The 27,773-nt window shown below is 37.4% G+C and overlaps 1 protein-coding gene across 1 annotated transcript; it reads left to right on the top strand.

The window, feature by feature from the left end:
* LOC126780596 (succinate dehydrogenase [ubiquinone] flavoprotein subunit, mitochondrial-like) lies at window positions 1-27,773 on the top strand. Its single transcript, XM_050505204.1, has 13 exons — window positions 1-44; window positions 3,272-3,279; window positions 3,583-3,774; window positions 5,376-5,449; window positions 8,162-8,334; window positions 9,495-9,650; window positions 14,052-14,209; window positions 15,497-15,661; window positions 17,109-17,308; window positions 24,444-24,638; window positions 25,509-25,653; window positions 25,908-26,143; window positions 27,621-27,773. The coding sequence occupies exons 1-13, from the start codon at window positions 1-3 to the stop codon at window positions 27,771-27,773; spliced, it is 1,899 nt and encodes a 632-aa protein (XP_050361161.1).

The raw sequence follows: 27,773 nt of genomic DNA, 5'->3' as shown, positions 1-27,773 counted from the left end.
ATGAACTTCGTAGATTTCGCGCAAAATAAAGATGACATTGATGTGTACGTAGCTTTAGTTAGTGCACATCTCGTCAAAAGTCTCGTAACGATTAGTTTTTTGCGTTTAAGTTAAAAAAATGTTATACATAAAATTGAATTTGTGACTTTACAAAGTACTAACTTGCTAATGCTATTATTCTAACGGAACCAATGTCTATAAGCGGTGGTGACCACAGGGGTCCATTTGTCAATCTACTTATAATATAAAAAAACCCGAAATATTCTGCAAAAATGTTTTTATTTGTTTATTTGGTAAGGACTGAAGTTTATTTTCGTTTTTTTTATGTGCTTTGATATTTTTTAACCAGAAATTTCTCACGTTCTAACCTCCGATATTTCGTTTTTAAATATTGCAGTTAACATGCGCCAGATACTTTTTGTTTCGTGTTTTATAACGCCGGGTGAAAACTCGATCGGCTAACTTTGATGAATCCAAATTAACCTCGACCATCGGTTTGACTAGTTTAAACCCTTCTCTAGCGTTACTTAGTCATTGTGAGTTCGATTTTTAAAATTTGAAGGTTTAAAATTAATTTCTGTTGATTTTAGAATGTGGTTTTTTCAACTTTTAGAAACAATAATGATATTTACTCCGTACCATGTTTATCTTTAGTTGCACCACGTTAATATTTACCATTATTATTATTTATTTATTATATCACCTCCAAATAAGCAATTAAGTTCGAATGTAAGCAGAAATTGAGTACATTAACCAGTAATCTTCGGTTTAAATTGAAGTTTTTTAACTCCTGAGGCATCTCTAGCCATTAACGTATATTTTATATATTATACAATTATATTGAAATAAATTCTTTTTCGGTAAAAAAACCGAAAAGCTTCGTGTAAACACGAGAAGTAAGGATAAACTAATAATGGTTACTCCGGGAAAGCAAAATCCAAAACATCATCTATTGGACAAAGTACTCGTATCCCTAACAACATCTCTCAGGCTTTGCCGATCAATATCTTCGTAGCAAAGGTTTTTTATAAGGTTAAAAGCCTCAACGTTCCGAATTCGAGTAAAAATTCTGGCACGACAATATGTTTTAGGTTTTCTTTTAAGAAGTTCACACAGCACAGGAATTAATAATAGAGATATTAGCTTTACGCTTAATCGACTCATAAAAATTCTGATTCCTTTTAAGATTCAACTGGAATAATGTTCATAAATTTTTATGACACTAGAATAAAAAAAAACAGATGATAATAAGTTAAATATTGCTGAAATTAGTTTAGTATATCAAAAATCAAAAGAAAAGTTCATATTCTGTTTTCTACTATTCGGATTATTTCATTCTTAAAAGTATTTGAACTGCATTCTATATTATCATTGATTCTAACGGCCTACAAATATTGGTAAATGTTGAACTAGATTATTCTCAGAAATAAAACGAGATTTCGTTGAAATTAATGTATTATTTGCAATCATGAAATCTTTATGTAATAATTTAAATGCTCGTAAGATAATTTTAAGGTGAATTCGTTTCCCACCGTAAAGACTATCTGTCATTGTTCTTGCTTACAGATTAAAAATGTAGAATATTATTGTTTATTATGAAAAATGACTTATGGCATTTAGGAAATAAATCACAGCACTCAGCACTAAGCTAACCACAATCATAATTTCATCACAAGTAAAAATGTTTTCCGCCCAACGAAGTGGGCACGGATCATCTAGTTTATTCATAGAGAGTTAAATTTTTCATTACAAACATGGCTTTGAACAGTTTTTACATATATAAATTATCTTTAAGCACTGGTTCGTCTTTCATTTTAATAAAAAAGTAAATTACTTTGACAGTAAAAAAACAAATCCGTCACATATTGCTTTGTTTGAATTTTGAGCGTTTATTAATACAAAATGAATATGATAAAATCTGGTGGGGTACGTATGAACAAAAAGAATGTTTTTTTATTTTATAATTAAGTTATGTAATATGTAAAATGTTAACATTTTTTATATCGATTTAAATACTCTTACCACAAAGAATTATCTGTTTAGTATCATTTTGATATAATAATTATAAATATAGATGTTATTTTTTTTCTTCAAAACTTTTACTACTGGAATATTAAACAAAAACACACGTATAAGGGTACACAAAAAATAGAATAAGCTTTGTAAGGACCGTCAAGTTACTACTAACTTGAAAGGTCGAAATCAAATATCATTAGTTATCATTGTTATAAAATTTAAGGGTTCTGTGTAAGATCGAGGAATTTATTACTTACTTTGAAATATTACTTTAAAGTCGAATATCATTACACACATACTAAATTTCTGCAGTTTTTCTTTTAGTATAATGTGCAATTTTTAAAGTCGCTTTTTAATTTGTCTATGCAAATAAAAAAATCTTATAAAAGGACAAAAGAAAAGTCATCAATATAGTTTGATCATATTTATTATTAAGTCAAGTTTAATTTATTTATTGGTAGAATAATTTACTTGGCGCATACGACTTTGTGCAAACCCGTCTGTGTAGTTACCAACCACTCATCAGATATTTTATCGCTAAACAGCAATACTAAGTATTCCATTTTGAAGGGTGAGTGAGCCAGTTTAACTATAGGCACAAGATACATAACAACTTCTTTCCCAAGTTTTGGGGGCGCATTGGTTATGTAAGGAATGATTATTACTATTTTTTACATCTTTAAAAGTAAGTAAAGACGCCCATAGCCCAATAGTGGACATTAATAGGGTATATATAATAAACTAAACTACTATACTATGTAACTAAGAGATACTACTACTAGTTGCCTCCATAAAATACCTCTTAATAAGTTGTTCAAGTTCGATATTTATAAAGGCTTTATTATTCTACAGAGAATACAACATCAACGAACTGTATGTTCTCCGATAACATGCGATATTTTCTGCTAGGATAATGAGCGTCACTAGGAGTTTTCATTACATATGAAATACTACACTCGTCTTTTTTCTATTTAACTGCTGCTAATTTAATTCTCTGCCATTTTATACTATAATAAAGACTATTTTTAAATCAATATGTACGATTTGAATAAACTATAAAATAATAAGCTTAAATTTGGTTTTAATAATATTATAACGATGTCACATTTCATATTACTAAATTGTTAATTAAGCTTAATAAAGCTTCACGAATAATTAATGTTCCATTCTATTGTATTATTGTGATTTGTATTTAAATTATATACGTATAATGAGTAGTGTATTATTTTGCTGGTAATAATTTAAATGTTTGCAGGTATCAGAGTATGTGAAATTGGTAATAACGGCGAACGCAAAACGAGTTTTAAAAGGTTACCCTTATATAAATTCAAATTTAACATAGTTCATTTCTCATCTCACTATCAGGTATTATAAGATCAAGTGTAAATCAATATTCCACTTAAGATCATCATAATTTCTCTAACTTCACTTTAGAAACTGGATTGTTAGTTTTGCTATAATTTAAAGCGTTTATGAAATACAATGAACTTTAATAGTAGTAAGGAAAAGGAAAGTAAAGTAAATTTTAATTTTAGACTTGTAAATTGTATATTGTGCAATTTTCAGGAATGAAAAATTATGCATCGTATACGATTCAACAACATCAACATGATTGCTTGGTGATCGGGGCTGGTGGAGCAGGCCTTAGAGCTGCTGTAGGGCTCGCTGAAGCTAAATTCTCTGTAGCACTCGTCAGCAAACTATTCCCTACTCGTTCACACACGATTGCTGCTCAAGGTGGCATGAATGCCTCTATAGGTAAAGAATAAAATGAAATTCTTAGAAGTAAATACTAATTGCACTATTAAGTTTCAGAAAGTTGCAAGAAACCATCTGCTTACTTATATTCCCAGAAGAAACATGCATGTTTCATCTCTCTATTTTTCAAGTACATTTGTATAAGTATAATTATAGTCCCCGTGCAATCAAAATGGGATTTGACCTTTTGGAATTGAAACACGTGTGATCCACCAAGTAGTCTGATGCGTTCGTGATTTGTTACTCCATTAAATAATGGAGAGCGTAAGATATTTTTAATAGTATTATTCTGAAAAGTCAATCACGCGAAATAATTCTAACTGTTAAATATATACACAAACATATTATGAAAACTTTAAAACGTATACATTGGCTTTTCTAGAGTAGGGAAGGTCATTTTACGATTATTGTTGAGAAATTCGTTAACACCCCTTCGCTCGAGAACAATCAGTTTTCATATAATACTTCAACAAAGTTTCATCCAAGTGTTATGACGCTCAGATTATTTCGGTAAGCTAAATATAGATAAAAGATGTAAATAAAAATATCTCTTGACTAAAGGCGTATTGGCGGTATAGACAGGCTGTGTAAAATTCAAGGCTTATACAAAGAGAGGTGCTATGAAATCATTTAACTGTTTTACAAAACTACCGTGTACTAAATATACAATGTATACGTAATAAAAACGATGGCACATGAATGAAACTATAGATAAGATTTTACACCTACAGATTTCTAGGTGGTAGAGATTTGTGAAGGTACCGCCCACTCATCAGATACTCTATCGGCAAACAGCAATAGTAGTATTACTGTACCAGTGACTACAAGCACAAGGGGCATAATATCTTAGCTACCAAGGTTGGTAAAGCATTGGTGATGCAAGGGATGGTTAACATTTCTTACGGTGTTGCCTATGTGTATGAGCGGTGGTGAGCACTAACCATCAGGTGGCCCATCTGCCCGTCCTGCCTATATAAACAAATATAATAAACTTCAAGTAAATTAAATACTGTTATTGTCAAAATGATTTTTTTTATTGGATCATTGATTGTGCTTAATAGTTACCTTATTTCATCAACTTGTACTACCGAATTTTTCACGTTCCAAAAATAAACCTTAACAGAAAAATAGTTTGTCTGGGGCACGTGGCCAGCGAAATCCGGCGCTGCGCCGCGGGCAGTGTAACTCGACAGAAACAAATATTTTGGATTACCAATATGTTAAATTAAAGCATGTGTAAAAACTCACGACTAAGATTTACAAATGTTTAACGAATTTTATTTAAATACTCTTTACATGCGTATTTTTATTATTTATTTTATTAAGCGTAATGATCTTTTATGGCTTCGTTACATACATTCGTTGTTTTTAATAAAACTAAATGTATATATTCTACTGGTATCTAAATTATAGGAATTTTTATTGGTTATATATACAACAAGAACATAACTTACACAAACAAATACATGAAAGGAAATAGAAAACCTAGGCATAGATACTCAAACAGACGTACTCAATCGCACACTAAAAGGTTACAACATTTATATATTTTATAAAATATTATATATAAAGTTTCTAATTTTTATATTCTCGTTTAATAGGCAGTATGCATGAGGATGATTGGCGGTGGCATTTCTACGATACTGTCAAAGGATCCGATTGGCTAGGCGATCAGGTAAAATGATTTAAATTAATATATAATACTGGATTATAGATGACACACATACACAGTATTGAGTATATTTATTTAATTGTATTTGATTGGCATAAGTTTGCAATAATTACATAATTTTCCATCGTTTCAATTACAAATTAACGACACAAACAATGTCGAATCCACGTTCCAAATCGGTGGAAGCTTTATATCTTTCCTAATATTATCAATGCGAAAGTGAGTTTTTTGTTTGTTCCTTACGCTTTTACGTTTTAACTACTCAACCGATTATCAGGATAGAGGAGGATATCATTGCACGTTATAAGGGGTAAACAAAAGGATATAGTTTGAGTTTTCCAGATGGTCGGACTTTATGCGAACCCGCGTGGGTAAGTAGTGCCCACTCATCAGATATTCTACCAAAAAAACAGCTAGATACTTAGTGTTGCAATACTTACTTATTGTTGTGTTTTGGTTTGAAGGATGAGTGAGCCAGTGTATCACAGGCACAAGGTAAAACAGCCTAACAGCTTCGTTTCCTAAGTTTGTGGCGCATTGGCGATGTAAAAAATGGTTAATACTTCTTACATCGCCAATGTCTATGGGCAGTGGTGACCACTTACTATCAATTTGCCCGTCCGCCTACTTATAACATAAAAAAACACCTCTCATAACACGCGTTCTAAACCTTGGCCGGAAACTAATCCCCAAAATTTCAATTAAAATGTAGATGTAATCATAGACGCTTAAAGTTTTTATACATATACTTATTTAGTCGATTGATTATATATTTTTAACTAAGATTGAGTTTGAAACTAATCTATCTTCCTCATTAATTTTAGCTCAATATTTGAATAAACCACTATAAACATTTAGTAAAACCGAATGCAATGTATGTTAATAACAAAGAGTGCATGTCTTTGTCAGGCCATAAGCCCTATTAATCGTTACAATGGCATAATACTCGCAACAGACATTATAAGGGGAGATCCATCAAAGCAATTGAATAAAGCTCGCTAATTGACAATTTATTAAAAATATTCTACCTTTCCACCATTCGCATAACGACAACTTTTAATCTCGTTGTAATAATGTATCAGTTATAAAACGGCGAACATAATGGATAATGATTTGTTATGTTTGAAATCCATGAATAAAAATAAGGTGGCCGTCACGAGACGATTGAAATGTATGGTTACCGATACTTTGAATTATTAAAAAAAATGTAAAATAAATTACAACATAGAGTTTCTTTAAAATAATAAATATATTTTTCTTATAATAATATATAGCGAGGAATTACACAGTATGAGTGCCATGTAACAACAAGGGAATTAAGAGCGGCACCGGAAAGGGGCGTGGCGATTTAATTATATTGAATCATTTTTTTGTATTGAAGTGATCACTTAGTTTTCAAATCATTTTCGACCCTCAATCATGTCAATCATGTCATCAAAATCTCATGAAATCAGATTGATTTGCCCGAGTCAAATCGGGTATAATGAAGCCCGGATAAAAGAACTGATCTGGCTTATCTCTTGATTTATTTTCAATTTCTAGAGACGGGCAAATATTTTATCATCCTTGTTATAATTACAAATTTAATGTTACAAAACGCGGAAAAACGTACGCAAGCGACGACAAGCCGGACGATTATATAATCGATGCACATTAAGCTTAACTTAAATCCCTACGAGATTTAACGAGACATGAGCAAATAATCTGCGTAGGATTTAACTCCTTAAGTATTAATTTAACGTTGTTAGCATAATTAAACTGAGTGTAGTTTAATTCTATTCTAGTTCTACAACAAGGTATTACACAAATAAGCTTTATTGTACATACAAGTATAAAGTAACACACAGAGATTAACATAATTGTGTATATATATATATATATATATATGTATGTACTGTGTACAGTACAACGATAAGATGCGATTGCTGCAAAAGCAATCACACGGTACTTTATATATATATATATATATTATACAAAATTGTTTATTTAGTAATACAATACCGTACATAGGTTATTTAATTAAGCCGTTGCTATGCACTATCACGCGATATTACGTTGCCTGCGTTTCATTTTAATAAAGCCGTGGCAGTGCAAATACACGTTTTAATATATTTTGATATGTCATCAATGTCTGATTATTTTAATTTAGTGGTAGCTTAATTTTAATATCCTGTTGAAATCAAATATTTACGTAATTTGCTTACATTTGAGTCACGTTGGTATAAGTAGTATATTACATACATTTTATATAACCCTAATCATATGTATAAAGTAACTGCTACTCTAGTTCAACTCATGTCCGGTTACTTTAAGAAATTAACCCTTTTTAATATATTTTAATCCCTTAGCTTACAAATGATATAATTGTCAACGAGGTGTAATTCAAAAGCGTCTCAATGAATATTTCATGAGTTTCGAAGTCGCATGTATAGGAATGTATCAACAATAATGGGTCAACAATAATGACTCGTTAAATATAAGAACCGTGCGTTATTATCAGAATTTTATTCTATGTGGACTTACTTTTCACTGTCGAAAAGAAGATCAATTATAAACGTAAATAAGGCACGGATTGTCATAGTTTTTCTTGGTTAACGTTTCGGTAACTGCGACCTTCGGTTAATAAATTCAATCAATATAGCGACTCTTTAACTTGTACTCTTTAACTAAGTAATTAGTTTCATTTGAAGAATAATTTTAATTTATTTTTGTTAGGACTCAATCCAATATCTGACTCGGAATGCTCCCAATTGTGTCTTTGAATTGGAGAACATGGGTATGCCATTCTCGAGAACTAAGGATGGGAAGATCTACCAACGGTCCTTTGGCGGTGGTACCATCAAAAACGGTAAGGAGATAGCGAAAAGAACGTGTGCTGTTGCTGATCGGTAAGTACTTTTTTATATACGCTAGCTGAAAAATGTGTCCATTATATTAACGGAAAACATTATTTTAAGACGTGTCTTACTTTTATGGCAAAAAATATAACTACTACATAAATTTAAACACTTGTCATATGTTCCATTCAATTTTATTTATCGTCGGAAATATATTAATAAAAAAACCAACCATTGTAACTGTTTAAGTTTAGAATTATTTAATTCAAAAGTATTCTAGAAACAAATGTATTAATTGTTATGTGGTATAATTTTGTAATTTAATATTTTATTATCCCAAGGATTTTAATTTTTATGTTAAGCTTTATAACTAAAATGACACATACTGTCCTCTATCGGAGCGGGTAGCGGTACTGTTTCCTTAAATTTCGCCTAAAGGGACAGCGCCATCTATTGGATGGTGTAAAAAAGTCTAGTTAAATGGTTCTGCAAATATATACCAGAGGGCGGAACTAAATTTATCTTGTCTTTCATGATTTAGACAAGGCGAAAACGTTTCAAGAGTATTTAATTATTTTTATTTCATCACTTTTTTATTAAAGTTATACGAAAAGATGAGTGGTTCATGATTTTAATTTTCTGTTCAAAATTGCGAAGTACCACGCTGTATTGCGTTAAAATTTAGAGCGTATAAGTTTTGACGCAACATTTTTTAAAGTTTAATCCTACTTAAGCTATTAAAAGTTTTATACAATAATAATTATTAAAGGAATACTTAAATTAAAATTACATTGTCGTTATGTACATAGCGAACTACCGCCTTTGATAAATAACGTAAACATAATAATTATATACGAATATCTTTCAATTATTTTAATATCTGGAAACAAATGGGCCTCGTTGGAAATTTACATTTTAAAAATAGATTATGGCATGAACTATTAAGCGCGTGCTTAATTTGTGCTTATAATTAATTTCGTGCGTCGCGTTGGAGCAAAAACGTCTTAAGGTAGCATATTAACAAATGAAATTCGGACGTATATGTATATCGAATATACAATAAAGTGGCGTAGTCGAATAGATTATTCGAATAAGCGAGGAGTCTTCGTCCTGCAATATGTCATTCACGCCGCTTTATTAATTCTTAAAATAAAACGTAGGTAAATTTACTACATTAACCGTCATCATAACAAGGTATGTATAATTTGCAGAACAGGACATGCACTTCTCCATACTTTATACGGATACACGACAAAATTCAAGAACATCGATCTTTTCTCTGAATTTTTCGTTTTGGACCTATTGGTACAAGATGAACAAATTGTAGGCGCCTTAGCTTTAGATATGGACGACAGCAGTCTACACAGGTGCATAAAATAATTATTTATATACGTATAAGTTCCACTCAGTATAATATGCTGCAGAATTACCTTGCTGCTACTAAACCTGATTAAATAATCTTAATTTTTTCATCAAGTCCTAACTAATGAGTATACAGCTTGAAAGTTGGCGGTATCACTTATGCTTTGTTGCCTTGGGGGTGATTTGTTAAACAATAATTCTGCTTTCGAAGATCAAATCAACGATACCAGAAAGAGAGTTATTAATTTTTAGCCTTCTGAAAATTTACTTAATTACTGAAACGCAGCAGAATCTTCATGGTGGAATCTCATTCGCTTCAATTAAATGAAATATTCATTTTTAATATTAATGTTTCGTATAACTATTTTTATATAAGAATATGCAATTGAAACAGGTTCAATTGCGAAATTTCTTAATATTAATAAATTTTTTAATTTGTTATAATGAATTATAAAACTTTCGCCATTTAGTTTAATATTATTCTAACTTAATAAAACAAAAATCGTTAAAATAATCGTTCCATGTTTCAAATCAAAACAACGACCAGTTATTCGTATTGTTAAGATCGCCATAAATACAAAATTTGACTGAATTATTGAAGATGTAATGGCTGTTTATTTTTACAACGATATTTCTGATATTTCTACAACGACTATTGAGTTGGTTTTAAATATTTTTTGCTATGCACATATTGTTTTGAAGAATATGGTAATAATTTTAAATATAATATGAGAATTAATACAAAGCGCTGTCATTTTTATCGATATCGTCTCAATAGCGCTGCAGCGATTGATTTAAGAAAGAAATATATATATCTGAAGTATGTGTGACATGCGACAAGAAATGTTGTTTTTCGCAGTAAAAATTTGTTGTAAGCACCTAAAACATTTTATCGTAAATTAGGACGAAAGAGTTTCACAAAAAAATCCTAGTCTCAGCCCTAAATTATTTGTAAATTATTTATCTAGTTTTTATCTCAATGACTTATACGAGACACACTTTCAAAATAAAATGTCATCTTTTGCTTAGGGAAGACTCAATATGAATCCGATATTATTCTTAAAAACTCTTAAATTAAATATTAAATTTCTTCGTTTATAATATTAGCATAAAACATTTATTAAATCCACAGTGTTCAAACGAGGATCAAAGTCGAAGGAAAGGTCTTGACTTAAACTATCCAGTACGACTACTTCTATTTCTCCAATAACTTTACATTTCTTTTTTATAATATGAACAAAATATTTTTCTTTCGCTTAAATTGAGTTTAGTTGTTTTAGCAAAAAAACATCTGAAGGAAGAATTATGAAGAGGAGGAATGACATGCCTTGGCTTAAGCTGTGTATCTGACAAAATTATTTCGTTTGATTTAGAAGAAGTGATTTTGTCGTAGCACAGTCTAAGTAAGGAGAATTCAAAGATTGCTTCGGGAAGACTCGGAGATGGGAAGTCTTTGGGAAGAGAGAAGTTATCAATTAAAGATTTACTTAAGGTATAAATGGGCTAGTTTGAAAAATAGTACTGTTGCTATTTTACATGAAGTTGAATCTTTTTTTGTAATAAATAATAAAGCGTTCATCAATGTGTGAAAAGTTTGAATAAAAATAATCTGTCGATATGTCAAAGAAACGACCAAATTATTCGATTAATCGATACTATTGTATCGCTTCTGTAAGTTGTGTATGTCGTCATCAATTCAAAATTTGATTTATTTGTTCGCTAAAAGGCTATTTATTTTACTTATAGCAAGAAGCTGTAGAGTCGTTTGGGTGAAGTGTGCGCGCGGATTATGGAAACAAAAGTATTATTTCGAATAGAGTGTTTATTAAACTTTCATTTGGAATAAAAAACAAAATCAGCAAAGTGCACTTAGTTTAGAGTCAATCATTGACAAATGATTGAAAGTCTGAATGCGTACAATTGACCCGTATTACGGGTAAGTATGCGTATTACTATGGAGGAAGTGAACGCATGGTTCAGAATGATTTAACAAAAATTAAACATAAGTATTTCAATACCGACCCATGGAAGACGCAGCAACGTTTAATTTTAGTCTTTTTCGAAGACCTGACTCGCTTACACCAATGGCTGCTGCAGCAGATCGTTTGCTTTTCCCTTGTTCAAGAAGAGTTTTTACTTTTGCAATTTGTAGCTCCATAACTGCCGCAAGTCAGGTTTTTTCCTTATATAATTTTGAGGCATTATAAAAACTCTGTAACAACTGAGTAAGTAATAGATGTAAACAAAATTATTCAGTTAAATACATAATTATGTATTTACACATGTATTTAGTACTTTATTACTTCGAGGGCAAGTGCGTTCACTACCCGCGCACACTTTACCCGAGAACTCAAAATTCAGAACGATAGCCACTGAATCTCAAGCGCTGAACATAACCCTTAATTGCGCTTACAAATTTCAAAAGACATAATATGTCGTCAATTAACAAATAATGACTTACCTACTGGCAGCAATCAATCTTGCTTGTAAGACTGTTTTCCAACTTTGCGTTGATCGCAACTAAGATTGGCCTAAACAACCACCTCGCCCTCCGTGCCCCGATCATGAGATACGGGCAGTGCACATACTTACCCGCTGCGCTCGGTTCCCCCGAAAGACCATACATTAGGTATTAAAATGAGATATTTTGAAATGTGAAAGAAGTTGTTCGTTCACTTTTTCTCTTTACTTTGTCACATGCTTTGGAGTTATGGACGATGAGAGAAATGTCAGTACGAAAAATGGACATTATTCTTTATTTTCATAAGTGTACGTCGGGTCGCTGGCTCAATCGCATCTATTGAATAAAACACTTACAAGTTGAAATAAATTGAGAAGATTTTTTTTTTAAATATAAGAAACAGCAACATTGAATAGATGCGCTTGGACGGACGTTGGGCATCGTAATTATAAGTTATATGTATACGTAGAGCTTGAATATAGTATTTGATATACTAGTTTATTATATTAACTGTAAACTATTACTAATTTCTTCACATGCTGCAGCACGCTTCTACAGAATAAAATCTACTGACTTACGTTTGCCACGTCAGGTTCAGTTCGTTTATCTTCAAAGAACAAGACGTGACATTGCGTTAGTGAGCAAGCAGAGCTCATACTGCGTTGCTGAAAGACTCATTAAACTTCGGAAATGATTGTATTTGCAAAAAAAAAAACTTATTATGTACCCTTACACCTTAGCACCTACGTTAATATTGCACCTTAATTATTATTATATTATATATTTATATATTTGGTAAAAACAGATATGACTTGGCTTAAATAAGGGTAACAAGAATTTCTAGGGGGGTCACAATACCCTGGGAACCCTCCCTAGAGAATAGAGACCCGCATATTCAGGCCGGCCGTCAGAGCGTCACGGTAGCACGCGAAAGCGATCCCGTGGCGCTCGTCGTTACCAAACGGGTACCGCTGGTTTTTTAGTGGGTACTTCGATGTTCGGGGCGAACTCGTCGCCTTGAACACCAGCGAGCCCCACATTACACCCACTGTTCCCGTGGGGGAAACGCGTAACGCCTTTTTCCAGCGATAAAAAAGAAAGTGTAATAAGAAGCTTACTTACTTCGTGTTTGGACAAACTGCAGTGGTTGTGTCTGAATATGTAGAACATTTATTTACCAACAATTTAAGAATCAGAAGAACGACTCGGTGATATGGACAGCTCACTTCAGCCCATAGTCATCGTAAGGTCAATTCCTTAGAAGGATTTACCTGACGATGATTACAGGTTGATATGAGCATTACATCATAACAGGCTGCTCAATTTACATAATATAAATTTACAAGGACCATAATGCAATTAATAATCAACACTTAATTATCCATACATGTATAAACATTTTTAGTACCCCCATGCCCCACCTGACCACCGCCTTGGCCAGGAACAGTGGCGCGACCGGGAACTAGGAGCAGTTCCCGGTTTTTGCCCATAATCACTACGCTGGGCAGGCGGGTTGGTGATCGCAGAACGTAGCTTGTCGTACAGGTGACGCTGCTGCCCTTCAGTAGTCTGCGGAATTTAACTACGCCTTTATCGAATGGTTATACCGCCACTAGTCAGTCGCCAGAGTCTCGTTTGTTTAAAAAACGTATTTACTTTGCTACTGTACAAATATTTGTAAGTACTAAAAATGACAATAAATATAATGTAAGGCGAAAGTTTTATAATAATTCATATAATTTCAAATTCGTAAACTTTTAACTATGTACCTTTTCTCCGACTAAACATACTTATCCAAATTCATTCCTAGCGTTCAAAATGTCTATGTACATAAAAGCATTATAGTATAATTTACAAACACAACATTGTTGCATATTTATATGAAGAAGAGGCGATGCCATAATAATTAAACATAAAGCACTTAAAGTAAGAATGTATGTTATAGTTTTCAGGCAAAAAATACTATAGTAGCAACAGGAGGCTACCCTCGGATGTACTTTTCATGCACCGCTGCACACACCTGCACAGGAGATGGTTGCGCCATGGCTGCTCGGGCTGGCATACCACTACAAGACCTGGAATTCATACAGTTTCACCCAACAGGTATTATTATCGTTTTTGTATTTTCTCATCTAATTATTTGAATCGTATCTGTCGGCGTAACTCCGGGGTTTACATTTTGAGGTTTTATCTATTTGAGTAAAATTTAAGTGAGAGAATAATATCGTCAAGTCCTCAAATCGTCTAACCGAAAAGAACCGGAGTCACCGACATAGCTTGCAAAATTAGCAGGCTGAAGTGGCAGTGGGCTAGTCACGTATGTCGTAGGACCGATGGCCGTTGGAGCAGACGAGTCCTAGAGTGGAGACCGTGAATCAGCAAGCGCAGCGTAGGGCGCCCTCCAGCCAGGTGGACCGACGACCTTAAGAAGGTGGCGGGCACCAACTGGATGCGGAAGGCGGATGACAGGGAGCTTTGGCGCACCTTGGGAGAGGCCTATGTTCAGCAGTGGACAACGATTGGCTGTTGCTTGATTGATTGATTGATTGAATAATATAAGAATAAATAAGTTTATTGTTTGCATTTTTTATTTTAGAACATACAAAAGATCTCAATTTCTTTAAATTTTAAATATTTATATTATATACTATAAAATTACATTTATTTATCAGACAAATTGCATCTTGCTTATAAAAAGTTAATAAGAAGTAAGGACTATTATTAATTTAACTTTTCTTATTAATCTTATCGTTTTAGCTGTCCGCACCGACTTCGTTCGGGTAAAATAAGGATTTTATGCCGTGTATTTTTTAATCAATAAGGTATAAACTAATTCGCCAATCGATCTATTCGCCCATACAGCAAAGTGCTAAGTGTCTGCCTCGTTGGTCTAGTGGCTAGATATAAGACTGCGGACTTCAATCCCAGACTGGGCACAAATCCCTGGTCGGGCTAATAAAAAGTTGAGACCACCAACCTTGGGAACTAAATTGTTATGTGTGCTTGTAGTAACATTGGCTCATTCACCCTTCAAACCAGAACACAACAAATTGTCCTCTATTCTTTTCTCTTCAATTCGATTTTATGGCTACTTTTTTTTTATTCTGTTTTTGATAAAATAAAGCGAAATATTGTTTTGTTATTATTATATCAGAGTAGTTGTAATTGTAACTGTAATTAGATTAGTAACAGTCCAAGGAATTACATTTTGATTATCTTTAATTTATTATTTTTACTAGTCATTTTTACCTGGTATTCTCTTTTTTATTTTGTAAAAATTTCACTATGCTATTAAAGAAAGTAACCTTTCCACATTTTTTGGATGTGTTTCAAATATTTGTGACGAAAATATATACATACATAATAATTTCTTTCTTCTGTCGTTTTCAGGTATGTATGGCTCTGGGTGTCTAATGACCGAAGGATGTCGAGGCGAAGGAGGGTACATCGTTAATAGTGAGGGCGAACGATTTATGGAAAGATATGCGCCTAAAGCTAAAGATTTGGCCAGTCGAGATGTTGTTTCAAGATCTATCGCAACTGAAATACGACAAGGTAAAAATGAATTATACACATTAATACTACTATACTACTTAATAAAAGTCAAAGGAATGGCGGGCTCATAAAAGTGTTTAGCCAGGCTACCTACACGGATAATATCATTGTTTGGAAAAAAATGAAAAATACAATTAAATTAAATTCTTAACTTAAGAGCTTTTAGGTGTGCCAACTGAAAACGAATGTAGGGAACAATATAATAATAATTTAGTTACGATAAAGATTTTATATATAAGATTTAATCGTTTTAATAAAAACATTTGTAAAATAAAGAAGAAAACTAAAAAAAACTTAAAAATATTATACTAATATCATGCAATGTTATAATTGAGGTTGAGTAAAAACAAAAATCCCACTGCTGGGTTACGATTTTTTATTTCGAGAAAATATTTTGAAGCCTTTTTTTTTTTATAGAATAGGAAGGCGGACGAGCATATGGGCCACCTGATGGTAAGTGGTCACCAACGCTCTTAGACATTGGCATTGTATGAAATGTCAACCATCGCTTACATATCCAATGCGCCACCAACCTTGGGAACTAAGATTTTATGTCCCTTGTGCCTGTAATTACACTGGCTCACTCACCCTTCAAACCGGAACACAACAATATCAAGTATTGCTGTTTTGCGGTAGAATATCTGATGAGTGGGTGGTACCTACCCAGACGAGCTTGCACAAAGCCCTACCACCAGTAAAGCCGGAGCCTATTCCTCCGCACTGATCCAGTGCGAATTGATGGATTCAGACGTGGCAAATATTCATCCGACATACATAACTGGCGATAACCTGAGTTTAAACCCTACAATCATTTGTTAACATTTACACGTTCTAACCACTGGGCTATCTAAGCTCATAAAACATTAATTGTGTAAATCGATGGCACAGACCCTATTCAAATACTTATGTCTATCTGAACGCGATGAACTCAATAACTACCTACCGAAAGGATTTTCATACGGTTTTTACCATAGAACGGACTGGTTCATGAGACAGTTGTATGGTTAGGTGTATAATTTAGACATATTAATAGTAACAGCCTGTGAATGTCCCACTGCGGGGCTAAGCTTCCTCTACATTTTTTGAGAAGTTTTTGGAGCTTAATCCACCACGCTGCTTCAATGCAGGTTGGTGGAATACACATGCGGCAGAATTTTAGTGAAATTAGACACATGCAGGGTTCCTCACGATGTTTTCCTTCACCGTCAATAAAGAGATGACGCAAATTAAACACATAAAAATTCAGTGGTGCTTACCCGGGCTTAAACCCTAACCATTAGTAAAGATTCACGCGTTCTTACCATTGGACCATCTCGGCTCGCATATATTAAGGTTTTGTTTAAATTGAGCTTACGAGAAATGGTGGAACCTACCAAGGTAGACTTGCAAAAAGGCTTGCCACCAAGTAAACAGATTGCCGGTGAAGATTGTACTTTGAAATGTTCAGGACGTGGTGTCGGACCGAAGAAAGACCATGTGTTTCTTCAACTCCATCACCTTCCCCCAGAAGTAATTCGGGAAAGGCTTCCCGGTATTTCTGAGACGGCATGGACATTTACTGGAGCTGATGTTTACACGCAGCCTGTTCCTATTGTACCAACAGTTCATTACACAATGGGCGGCATACCAATTAATTACAAAGGAGAGGTACTGTGTATAAATACGTTACAAGATTTTCCGCGCGGCTTTATTCGCATTAAACGTTCCATCCCAGCATTAGAAACGTATACTAATTCATGACCAGCTACCCTAGCTGTGCAGCATATAATATTAGTAAATATTTAATTTTAAATAATATTAATTCTTGGTGAATTATTTTTATAATAGAGAAGATTGACTATTTTTGATGTATGAGTATGTATGAGTTTGTATATCCGATGAAAAAGCGAAACCATTTAAGAATTTTTTCCGAAACTATTGGAGGTAATAAGAATAATTTTGACTTCTTATTTTCTAAAGTTATCATCATCATCATCACCCTTTTCGCGTCCACTGCTGGACATAGGTCTCTCCAATGGCACGCCACTAAAATTGATTTTCAGCTCTTAATCTCCAACCGCTGCCAGCCTACGCGCGTAGGAGGGCGTCCTACGCTACGTTTGCCAAGGCGTGGTCTCCACTCCAGAACGCGTCTACTCCAACGGTCGTCGGTTCTGCGACATATGTGTCCAGCCCACTGCCACTTCAGCTTACTAATCCTTTGGGCTATGTCGATGACCTTGGTTCTCTGTCGGACCACCACATTTGGGATTCGATCCTTCAGAGCAACTCCGAGCATAGCCCTCTCCATAGCTCGCTGAGCGACCTTAAAATGGTGGACCAAACGCACTGTCAGTGTCCACGTCTCGGCTCCGTAGGTCATAACCGGTAAGACGCACTCGTAGAAGACTTTTGTCTTCAAGCATTGCGGTATTCGTGTCGAAAAGACTTGACCGAGTTTTCTATACGCTGCCCAGCCCAGCTGTACTCTTCTTCGTTCTTCTTCTTCGCTTCCCCCTCGAAGTTGTTTCGACCCATCTGCAAAGTTTGCCCAAGGTGCACATACTCCTGAACAACTTCGAGAGGAACTCCGTTAAGAGCTATTGGTTCCGGACTGACGTGTTCATTGAACATTATCTTAGTTTTCTCCAAGTTCATCCGGAGACCAATTCGAGCAGAAGAATCAGCCAGGCTGCTCAGCATATATTGCATGTCCTGCACGGTTTCTGCCACGATGACGATATCGTCTTTTTTTTTTTTTTTTATATGCCCCGGGATGGCAAATGACTCTACTCCACCTGATGGTAAGTGGTAGTAGAGTCCAAACGCGACGACGGCCAGTACAGACGGGAAGAATGTTCTGTACTAGCCGTCCCCGCCTTGCCGGCCCGCAAGATGCCTCTTCACGCCTCGTTTGAAGGAACCAGGGTTGTAAGAGGAGGGGAACACGTGAGCTGGTAAGGAATTCCATTCTTTGGTAGTGCGACAAAGAAAGGAGTTGCCAAATTTCTTTGTGCCCGATGGAATTGATGTCACAGTTAGGCGGTGACATCGAGAACCAGCTCGCGTGGACTTAAGAAGGAAGGGGGAAGCAGGAATTAGAGAGAATAATTCCTCAGAGCACTCGCCGTGATACAGACGATAGAAAGCGCTCAGTGCTGCTATCTCGCGACGCAATTGTAAAGGTTCAAGGGTGTTTGTGACCTTTACGTCGCCAATAATGCGTACTGCACGTCGCTGCAACCGGTCCAAGGCCTCCATTAGGTACTTAGCGGAGCCATCCCAAAGGTGCGAGCAATATTCAACGCAAGACCGTACCTGTGTTTTGTATAACAGGCACAGTTGTCGTGGCGTGAAAAAACGCCGCACCTTGTTCAGAACTCCGAGTTTTCGTGAAGCTGTTTTTATAATAGCCTCGATGTAATCCCTTGGACTAAGGTCGCAGCGAACGTCCATCCCCAGCATGGCGATTTTGCTTTGTATCATCAGCGGTGTGCCACAGAGGGAGGGGTGAGGGTAAAATGGTGACTTTATCGCTGTGAGAGCGCACACCTGTGTTTTCTTGGCATTAAACTCAACAAGATTATCAGAACCCCATTTAGCGATGAGCTCTAATGTCCTATCGAGTTCAATAACAAGATTCTCCCGCCTCTCCTCAGTTTCCGCCCGCCCAGCCACTGCGCGTCCGTGGTATCCACCATGCACTGTACTATCATCTGCATAGCAATGTATGTTCCCAAGAGATAGCATATCATTGATATGCAAAAGAAAGAGTGTGGGAGATAGCACAGATCCCTGGGGGACGCCAGCATTCACTACATAGAATTGTGAATCGCAACCATCTACTAAAACACGAAGGCTACGCTTGTGTAGGAAGCTGGCAATCCAGGTGCATAGCTGAGCAGGCAGACCATATGCCGGTAGCTTGGAGAGAAGACTTCTGTGCCAGACCCTGTCGAAAGCCTTGGAGATATCGAGGCTGACAGCCAACGATTCTCCATGCTTGTCGATAGCTTCACCCCAGAGGTGCGTTACGTACGCTAGAAGATCACCTGTGGACCGTTTTGGTCGAAACCCGTACTGACGATCATTAATTAGACAATGATCTTCTAGGTAATGGATCAGTTGGTTGTTTAAAATCCGTTCCATCACCTTACAAAGTACTGAGGTGATAGCTATTGGCCGATAATTTGCCGGGTCAGACCGATCCCCTTTTTTGGGAACCGCTTGCACATTAGCTCTTCTCCAAGCCTCCGGCACACATCCCGAAGAGAGAGAAAGTTGGAACAGGCGCGTTAACACAGGAGACAGCTCCGCCGCGCACTTCTTCAGCACAATGGCTGGTATTCCATCGGGACCGCTAGCTTTCCGTATATCGAGTGATTGCAGCTCCGCACGCACATCACGTTGCCTGATTTTGATGTCAGGCATCGTGTGGCCACACGAAGGTATTGTTGGTGGCTGCGCACTACAATCATCGATCACAGAGTTGTCGGCAAAGAGCTTAGCCAGGAGGTCGGCTTTCTCCTACGGACTGTGAGCTAGCGATCCGTCCGGATTTCTGAGCGGTGGCAGCGAAGGTTGGCAGAAATTGTTTTGCACAGACTTGGTCAGACGCCAGAAGCTACGGGAGCCCCTAGGATGCGAAATAAGGTCATGACCAATCTGTACAATGCGCTGTGCATCCGCTCTCGTGTATGCCTTCCTACAGGACTTGGAATTTTTATTGTAGTTTGCTTTCAGTGAGTCAATGTTAGATGCCCCGCTAATGCAGCCGTTGATCCACGCGCGTTATGCCGCCTGCTTAGATGATACAGCGTCGGCACATTCACGCGTGAACCAACGGTTACGCGTACCCCTATTGATGAGATCTGAGCTAGGAATGTAGTATTCCATTCCTAACATGATCTCATCAGCAACAGCAGCGGCACTAGCTGTCGGGTCATTCCCACTGAAGCAACGTTCCTTCCAAGGGACTGACGCATAGTAATCGCGCATACCGTCCCAATCTGCCGACTTATAGTGCCAAACGCGACGTTTGCATACCGCTGATGGCGGCAGCTTAGCCTGTGGCACTTTGGTAGATATAAGGCCGTGATCCGAAGAACCAAGTGGAGCTTGAACCACAACCTGATATTCCACCGGGTGAGAAGTCAGCAGAAGATCCAGTAGAGAAGGCGCTTGCCCATCAATGTCTGGGATCCTGGTGGGCTGATCAACCAGTTGGTTCAAGTCGTGTGTGAGAGCAAAAGCATGAGCAGTTCTTCCAGCATGGTCAGTTTTGAGGGATTTCAACCATGATTCATGGTGAGCATTAAAATCCCCCTATGGTCGAATAATCGGCTTGTCTCCAAGTCACCATTGTGGGATCTGTAGAGGCACACGTAGACTCGACTCTGACGAACCAGGTCCACACGTACCACCAACATGGAGAAGGAGGGGTCCTCCAAGCAGCGCAATCGGTGACAACAAACATCCGGCCTGACGAACAAGCATACTCCGGCTTTCGCTTTAAAAGATTCTTCAAGCATGTAGCCGGGATAGTTAAGGTAGCTGGTGTCGGCAGGGCGGAGTATTTGCGTCTCCGTGAGAAACAACATTGCTGGCCGTGCTGTCTCGAGATGGTGGTGGACAGCGTTGAGGTTAGCGTGGAGTCCTCGGATGTTAGAGAACTCGACCTCAAACAGCGTGGGTATGGTGGGGGTGTGCACCGCTGAACGACCGTTATTTCTTATTTGCGCTACCATTTGGAAATTAGGAAAAGAGACGTGAGGCGAGCGACGTATTGCCACGATAGGGATGGGCAAAGTATGGAGACGTGTTTTCCCAAATGTTTGCCAAAAAGGAAAATATACTGATCCGCCGGACGGAAGGGCCCCCGAACCCCCCCCGGAAGTGGCCGCCGGGACCCCACCTTCCGGTCACCAACCGGCACGACGGTCCACCCCGAGATTATGCGTGGCCTGGTGGGGCAGCCTCGAGAGCTGGTTAGGCACGCACGGGCCCCTGTACTATGCCACGGGCGGCCAGCGCAACAGCCGTTTCTTCGGGTCTCCCTGTCCGGCAGGTCAATACAGTTTCCCCCGGCATTGGTTCAACAGCCGTCTCCACTGTTTTTCACGAGTTTTTCACCATGCGTACGGTGGTAACAAGCCAGGCGGATGTTAGTCGCCTCTTACGACACCCATGGGAAAGAGAGGGGCAGTGAAATGTATTCTTTCTCCGTCACTGCACGGATAAAAATCTCTGCAAATCTCAAGTGCGAAAGGTACTCGCCGCTTATGTTTATGCCCCGCCCTTCCCAGTGCAGCGTCTTGAACATATCCTCTAATGGATTAGTAAACAATTTCGGTGAAATGACATCCCCTTGTCTCACTCCTCGATGCAAGAGGATAGGGTCAGACAGCTGATTATGTACTTTGACGGTCATAAAAGCAGCGTCATGCAGGCCTTTCAACACTTGGATGTATCACCAATCGATTTGGCACCGTTGTAAGGACTCCAGAACAGACCAGGTCGCAATAGAGTCAAAAGCCTTCATAGTCCACAAATGCTAAGCACAGGGGCTGATTATACTCTTCGATCTTCTGTATAATCTGTGTAAATGTGGTCTATGGTTCCGTACCCTCTTTGAAATCCGGCCTGTTCCGGGGGCTGAAACTCGTCAAGTCTACGCGCGAGACGATTCGTGATGACCCTAGAAAACAGCTTATAGACATGGCTCAAGAGGGAAATAGGTAGTAGAAATAGTAGTAGGGAAATATGTAGTTCTTCAAAAAGGTTTTGTCTCCGTTTTTGAAGAACATTACGACAACGCTCTTGCTCCATGCTTTTGGAGTTCTCCCCGAGAATATGATTGAATTAAATATTCGTTGGAGCTGCGCTAGTAAAGGCTTTCCAGCTGCCTTTAGCAGCTCCGTCGTAATTCCATCTTCCCCGGGGGCTTTTCAATTTTTAAGCTGCCAAAAAACCATCACGATTTCATCTTGGCTTACTTCTGGCAACTCTTCTGTGAAGGGGGCTAAAGTGGCTCTAGGATCCCCAGGGTCGGGTTGAAGACGAGGCGCTACTAATGTGTATAATTTACCGTAGAAGTCCTGAACTTCCTTAAGAATCTCGAGCTTAGAGGCGACGACTTTTCCCTTTGAAGTGGTCAGCTTCGTCAGATGGCTTCGACCAAGTTTTTGAATAAAGACTTTCGACCCCTGATTTTGCTCAATCGCTTCGTTTATAGAGCGTGTATTGGAGTTTCGGAGGTCGCGTCTTACTAGCTTTGATATTTTTTTATTAAGATCTGACGAAGTGTCTGTAGGGTTTTCACGTCGTTTACGCATTAGCTCTAGAGACTCTCTCGAAAGTTTGGACCTCTTGCTGGTATTTTGCGCTGGATAGAATTTCGTCCCCTCGTCCCAAAGGATACCCACCACTTGGTCGAGTTCTTGGTTGATGTCAACGTCAGTGTTGGTTTCCAAACAGCGAATCGGTTTTCCAGTTTTAACTGAAATATGCTAGACTCCACGGCTTGGACCTGTTTTGGTCGGAGTGTAGACGTCATTAGACGGGCGCTCGAGCTTGTAGTCAATATTTAGAGTGCCTCGTACAAGTCGGTGATCACTTCCGGTATTGAACCTTGTGATCACAGAGACATCTCTAAATATTCGCCTCTTGTCCGTCGTAATAAAGTCAATCTCGTTTCTAATCATAGCGTCTGGGCTTCGCCACGTCCACTTCCGTTGAGGCTGTTTCTTAAAGAAAGAGTTCATCAAGAACAGACCCTCTTTCTCCAGAAAGTTGACGAGCATTTGCCCCCTATGATTCCTGCTTCCAAATCCGTGTTGTCCTACTACCGATTCGCTGCTAATATGTACTCCCACTTTTGCGTTAAAGGCCCTCATGACAACATTGAAGTGGGCCTTTTGGGTGGTGTGCAATGCCTTAGAAATGTCTTCGTACATTTCTTCCACTTCAGCATCCGAGTGTGTCGAAGTGCGTATACTTGGTTAACCTTGAGGCTATACCTCTTGGTGAGTCTGATCACAAGATACGCTACCCTTGCCGACACACTGGAGATTTCTAAGATGTTGTCAGAGAGCGCCTTGTGGATCAAGAACCCGACGCCACCTTGGGATGGTTGGTCTCCTTCTCTAAAGTACATGAGATGGCCTGATTCTAAGGCTATGGTATCCTCTCCCTTTCTTCGGATTTCACATAGCCCCAAAATATGCCACCTTATGTTCCTCAGCTTTTCTTCGAGCTGTGCCAGGTGTACGTCGAGCCGTAGCATGCGTCCGTTATACGTAGCTAGGGCAGTCAGTGTTGGCGGCCTACCGTAACCCGGGGATTCTTAGCACCCCCTGCCCCACCCTTACCATGACCGTCGCCTTGACCAGGAACAGCGGGGCGACCGGGAACTAGGGGCCGTTGCGTATAGGTGTGTGCCATAAAAGGTTTTGCCCGTAATCACCACGCTGGGCAGGCGGGTTGGTGATCGCAGAGCGTAGCTCGTCGTACAGATGACGCTGCCCGTCACCGGTCTGCAGTATTTAGCTACGCCTTAATGAAATGGTTATACCGCCAATAGTCGGTCTCCAGAGCCTCGTTTGTTAATCGGTAGGATGCACCACGTGCAGGTGAGGATGGCTGGGAACAGCTAGATACAGTTGTGCTCCCTTACATCCCTCTATTTTCTAAAGTAAAAATTGTAAACCTTCTCCACACAACTGACTTGTATTTAACGGTTTTATTTTTACAACAAAGATGATAAGTAGGTACATTATTCCGAATAAACAAAATATAATTTCAGGTGTTAATTCACAAGAATGGATCCGATAATGTTGTTCGTGGTCTTCATTCTGCTGGGGAGGCTGTGAGCAACTGCCATGGAGCTAACCGGCTGGGAGCAAACTCTATTCTAGATGTGGTTGTTTTCGGCAAAGCAATCGGTTTGAACATAGCTAAAATAGATACTCCAGGCGCAAAGCAACCAGAGTTAAAAGAAGTATGTGTAATTATTTAAAATTTAAATTGATTACATTTGGTAAATAAAGTACAGATTGGTTCCTTCTCCTCAAAAAGGGAGAGGAGGCTTTAGTCCAGCTGTGGGACATTCACAGGCTGTTACTGTTAATGTTTTTTGTATGGATAAGTTTGACACACCTAAAGTTCAAGTTAAATTCAAAATATACTTCATTTACGTAGTCTCTTCAAACACTTTCGAATCAACATTTTACAATGTTATTATAAAGGTACCACCAATTCGGAATAAGGATTCTAGTAAGAAGAATTGGCAAGAAACTCAGTAGTTACTCTTTTTAATCGACAGAAATTTTGTATGTAATATTTAAATAGTAAAAGTACGTAATAATAATGATGACTTACCACAATGGAATTAAAACTGATTACAAAATGAAAAGTAAATTAAATTCTAGAGGACATTGTTGGTACTACTATGCTCATTAGGTGAAAGGGCTATGTGCAAGCCCATCTGGGTCCATCCACTCCTCTGATATTTTACCGCCAAACAGCAATAATTAGAATTGTTGGGTTCCGGTTTGAAGAGTGAGTGAGCCAGTGTAACTACAGGCACAAGGGGCATAACATCTCAGTTTCCATGGTTGGTAGCTCATCGGTGATGTAAGGAATGCTTAATATTTCTTACATCGATGTTTCAATGTCCAAGGGCGGTGGTGTAGTCCATTTTCCCGTCTGCCTAGTGTGATTATTGACAGAGGCATTGACGGCATTTACACTTAATGATGGATGGTAAAGAATTACTTATTACAGTCAACGTCAATGGCGGAACTGCCACGTCTAGTTCAGGTTCCACTCCTGTATTTTCCTATTATATTACAAAAAACTTTATTTTTAGAATATATTTGACTCCGCCCTTAATAATCTGAATAAGGTGCGTAGCTTAAATGGTTCTACGTCGGTACACGAACTAAGAGAATCAATGAGATCCACTATGCAAAACAAATGTGGTGTGTTCAGAGACGAAAAGCTACTATCTCAAGGTGATAATTTGTAATAGACGAAGTAATAGTCAATTTTTTCCCCTTTAATCTTTAAGGCCCAGGTTATATATAAATTTCACGAATGGTGCTCCTCTGCAAGACATCGTATTTATATTCTTACCGACTACATTACCCTACAGTCATATGCCTATAGAAGATAAAATACACAAAACTGACGATGCACACTTAGATGACGTTGCCATACTCAATATTAGAAAACTTCCATTTTAAGATAAATGAAATCAAATTTTCAGCGAACAAAGAGATACAGAGATGGTATAAATCGTTTGAGGACATCCGTCAAACGGATAAACGGCTTAACTGGAATTCCGATCTGATTGAGACTTTGGAACTTCAGAATATGCTACAGACTGCTGTCCAAGTTGTAGCTTGTGCTCTCAATCGTAAGGAGAGTCGCGGAGCCCATTTCAGGGATGACTTTCCGAAACGAATAGATGAAATGGATTATAGCAAGCCTACTAAAGGACAGGTTAAGATGCAACCTTATGAATCTTACTATCATCATCATTTACCAATTTTTAGCAAACAGTTGTCCACAGGTGGACAAAGGCATCTTCCAAGGTGCGCCAAAGCTGTCTGCATTTTTATCTTCTTATTCTTATGTTGCCGTTCATCTAATCTTGTCCCGCCACTTATAGGCCGTCAGATTATATATATAGTATTAGAGACAAGATTGAGTTGTTTCTTATTATATTTTATAGGTAGTATTTACTATTAATACCAATTGTGACTAAAGAAATTTAATAAAATAGCAACAATATTATTATCTTTATAAAGGTATTAAAAATTCTAAAAAGGCAAAAAAAGCTCACAAGCAAAATATGTTAATTTGCTCATCTGGGTAGGCACACAACCACTCCGGACGACACCCTTATCACGGCGACGGGGCGGAGTTTCCAGGAGGCGGCCGCATGGCCATAGTCGGAACGTTGCTCACGGTGGGCCGGACAGGAACGTTAGGCTTGAGGATCTCTAAAACGGAGTACCTAACTTCCTATCCTTATATCATGGTCCACGAAACGCCCACCACTCATATATTCTAGAGCCATGCAGCAATACTAAGTATGACAACCTTGGGAGCTAAAATATTAGGCCGCTTGTGCCAGTAGTTACATTGGCTCTCTCGCCCGTTAAACAGTATTAAGTATAAAATACTAATTATTGCTTTTTGTTGGTAGAATATCCGCAGAGTTGATGATACCTATCCAGATGGGTAATATACATGCAATATACGTGTTAGATTGTTTAGACTTGTTATATGAAACTCTGTCAGGCAAGAGACAATCAATTGTCTGCAATGCCTATCTTACAGCATTGCCGGCATGAAATTGTTTATCTATGAAAAACTTATTCAATTTGGGGAAGAAGTGGTAGTCAGGACTAGGTCTGGTAGTGGAAGACGATGTACCACCCCTAATTCCTCTATTTTTGACCAAGTTTTTTGTCTATATTTAATTAATTAATATACATATAATATATTTTCATAACAATACTGCATACTATAATTTCCTATTAAATTATTTAAAAAAATTATTAAACATAGAGGAATATATAATTAGAATTTAATTATACAATTAAAATGAATCACATTAATATTAATGTATAGTATTGTTAAACACTTACAAGATGTTTTATGACTCATAAGTTCATAAGTCAGTCTTATGTAAGATATATACCTGATTTGCCGTATATTAAATAGTATATTGTTAGTGCCAGTAACTTCGCCGCCATGTAAGGAGGAGAAGATGTTAGGCGTATCCAACCTTGTGGCCTTTTCTGAACCCCTGACAACGTGTATGCAAAAATTTAATGATATATATCATAAATATTTAACACATAAATTTAATGACGATCGGTTGAGTAGCTAAGGCGTAACAAACACACTTTCGCATTTGTAGTATTATTAATGATAGATTATGGAATTGTTTTTTTTTTTATTGTTATAGACACCGAAACCAATCAACCAACATTGGAGGAAACATAGTCTTTCAACACTTGATCTAAAAACTGGGAAAGTTAATATAACATACCGACCGGTAATTGATAAAACATTGGATGATGAAGTTGAAACCATACCACCAGTACCGAGGGTCTATTGA

The sequence above is a fragment of the Nymphalis io genome, chromosome Z (assembly GCF_905147045.1).
Source record: "Nymphalis io chromosome Z, ilAglIoxx1.1, whole genome shotgun sequence".
Classification (NCBI taxonomy): Eukaryota; Metazoa; Arthropoda; class Insecta; order Lepidoptera; family Nymphalidae; genus Nymphalis; species Nymphalis io.
Note: the sequence above shows the minus strand (reverse complement) of the source record. Positions and strands in the feature narration are given on the sequence as shown.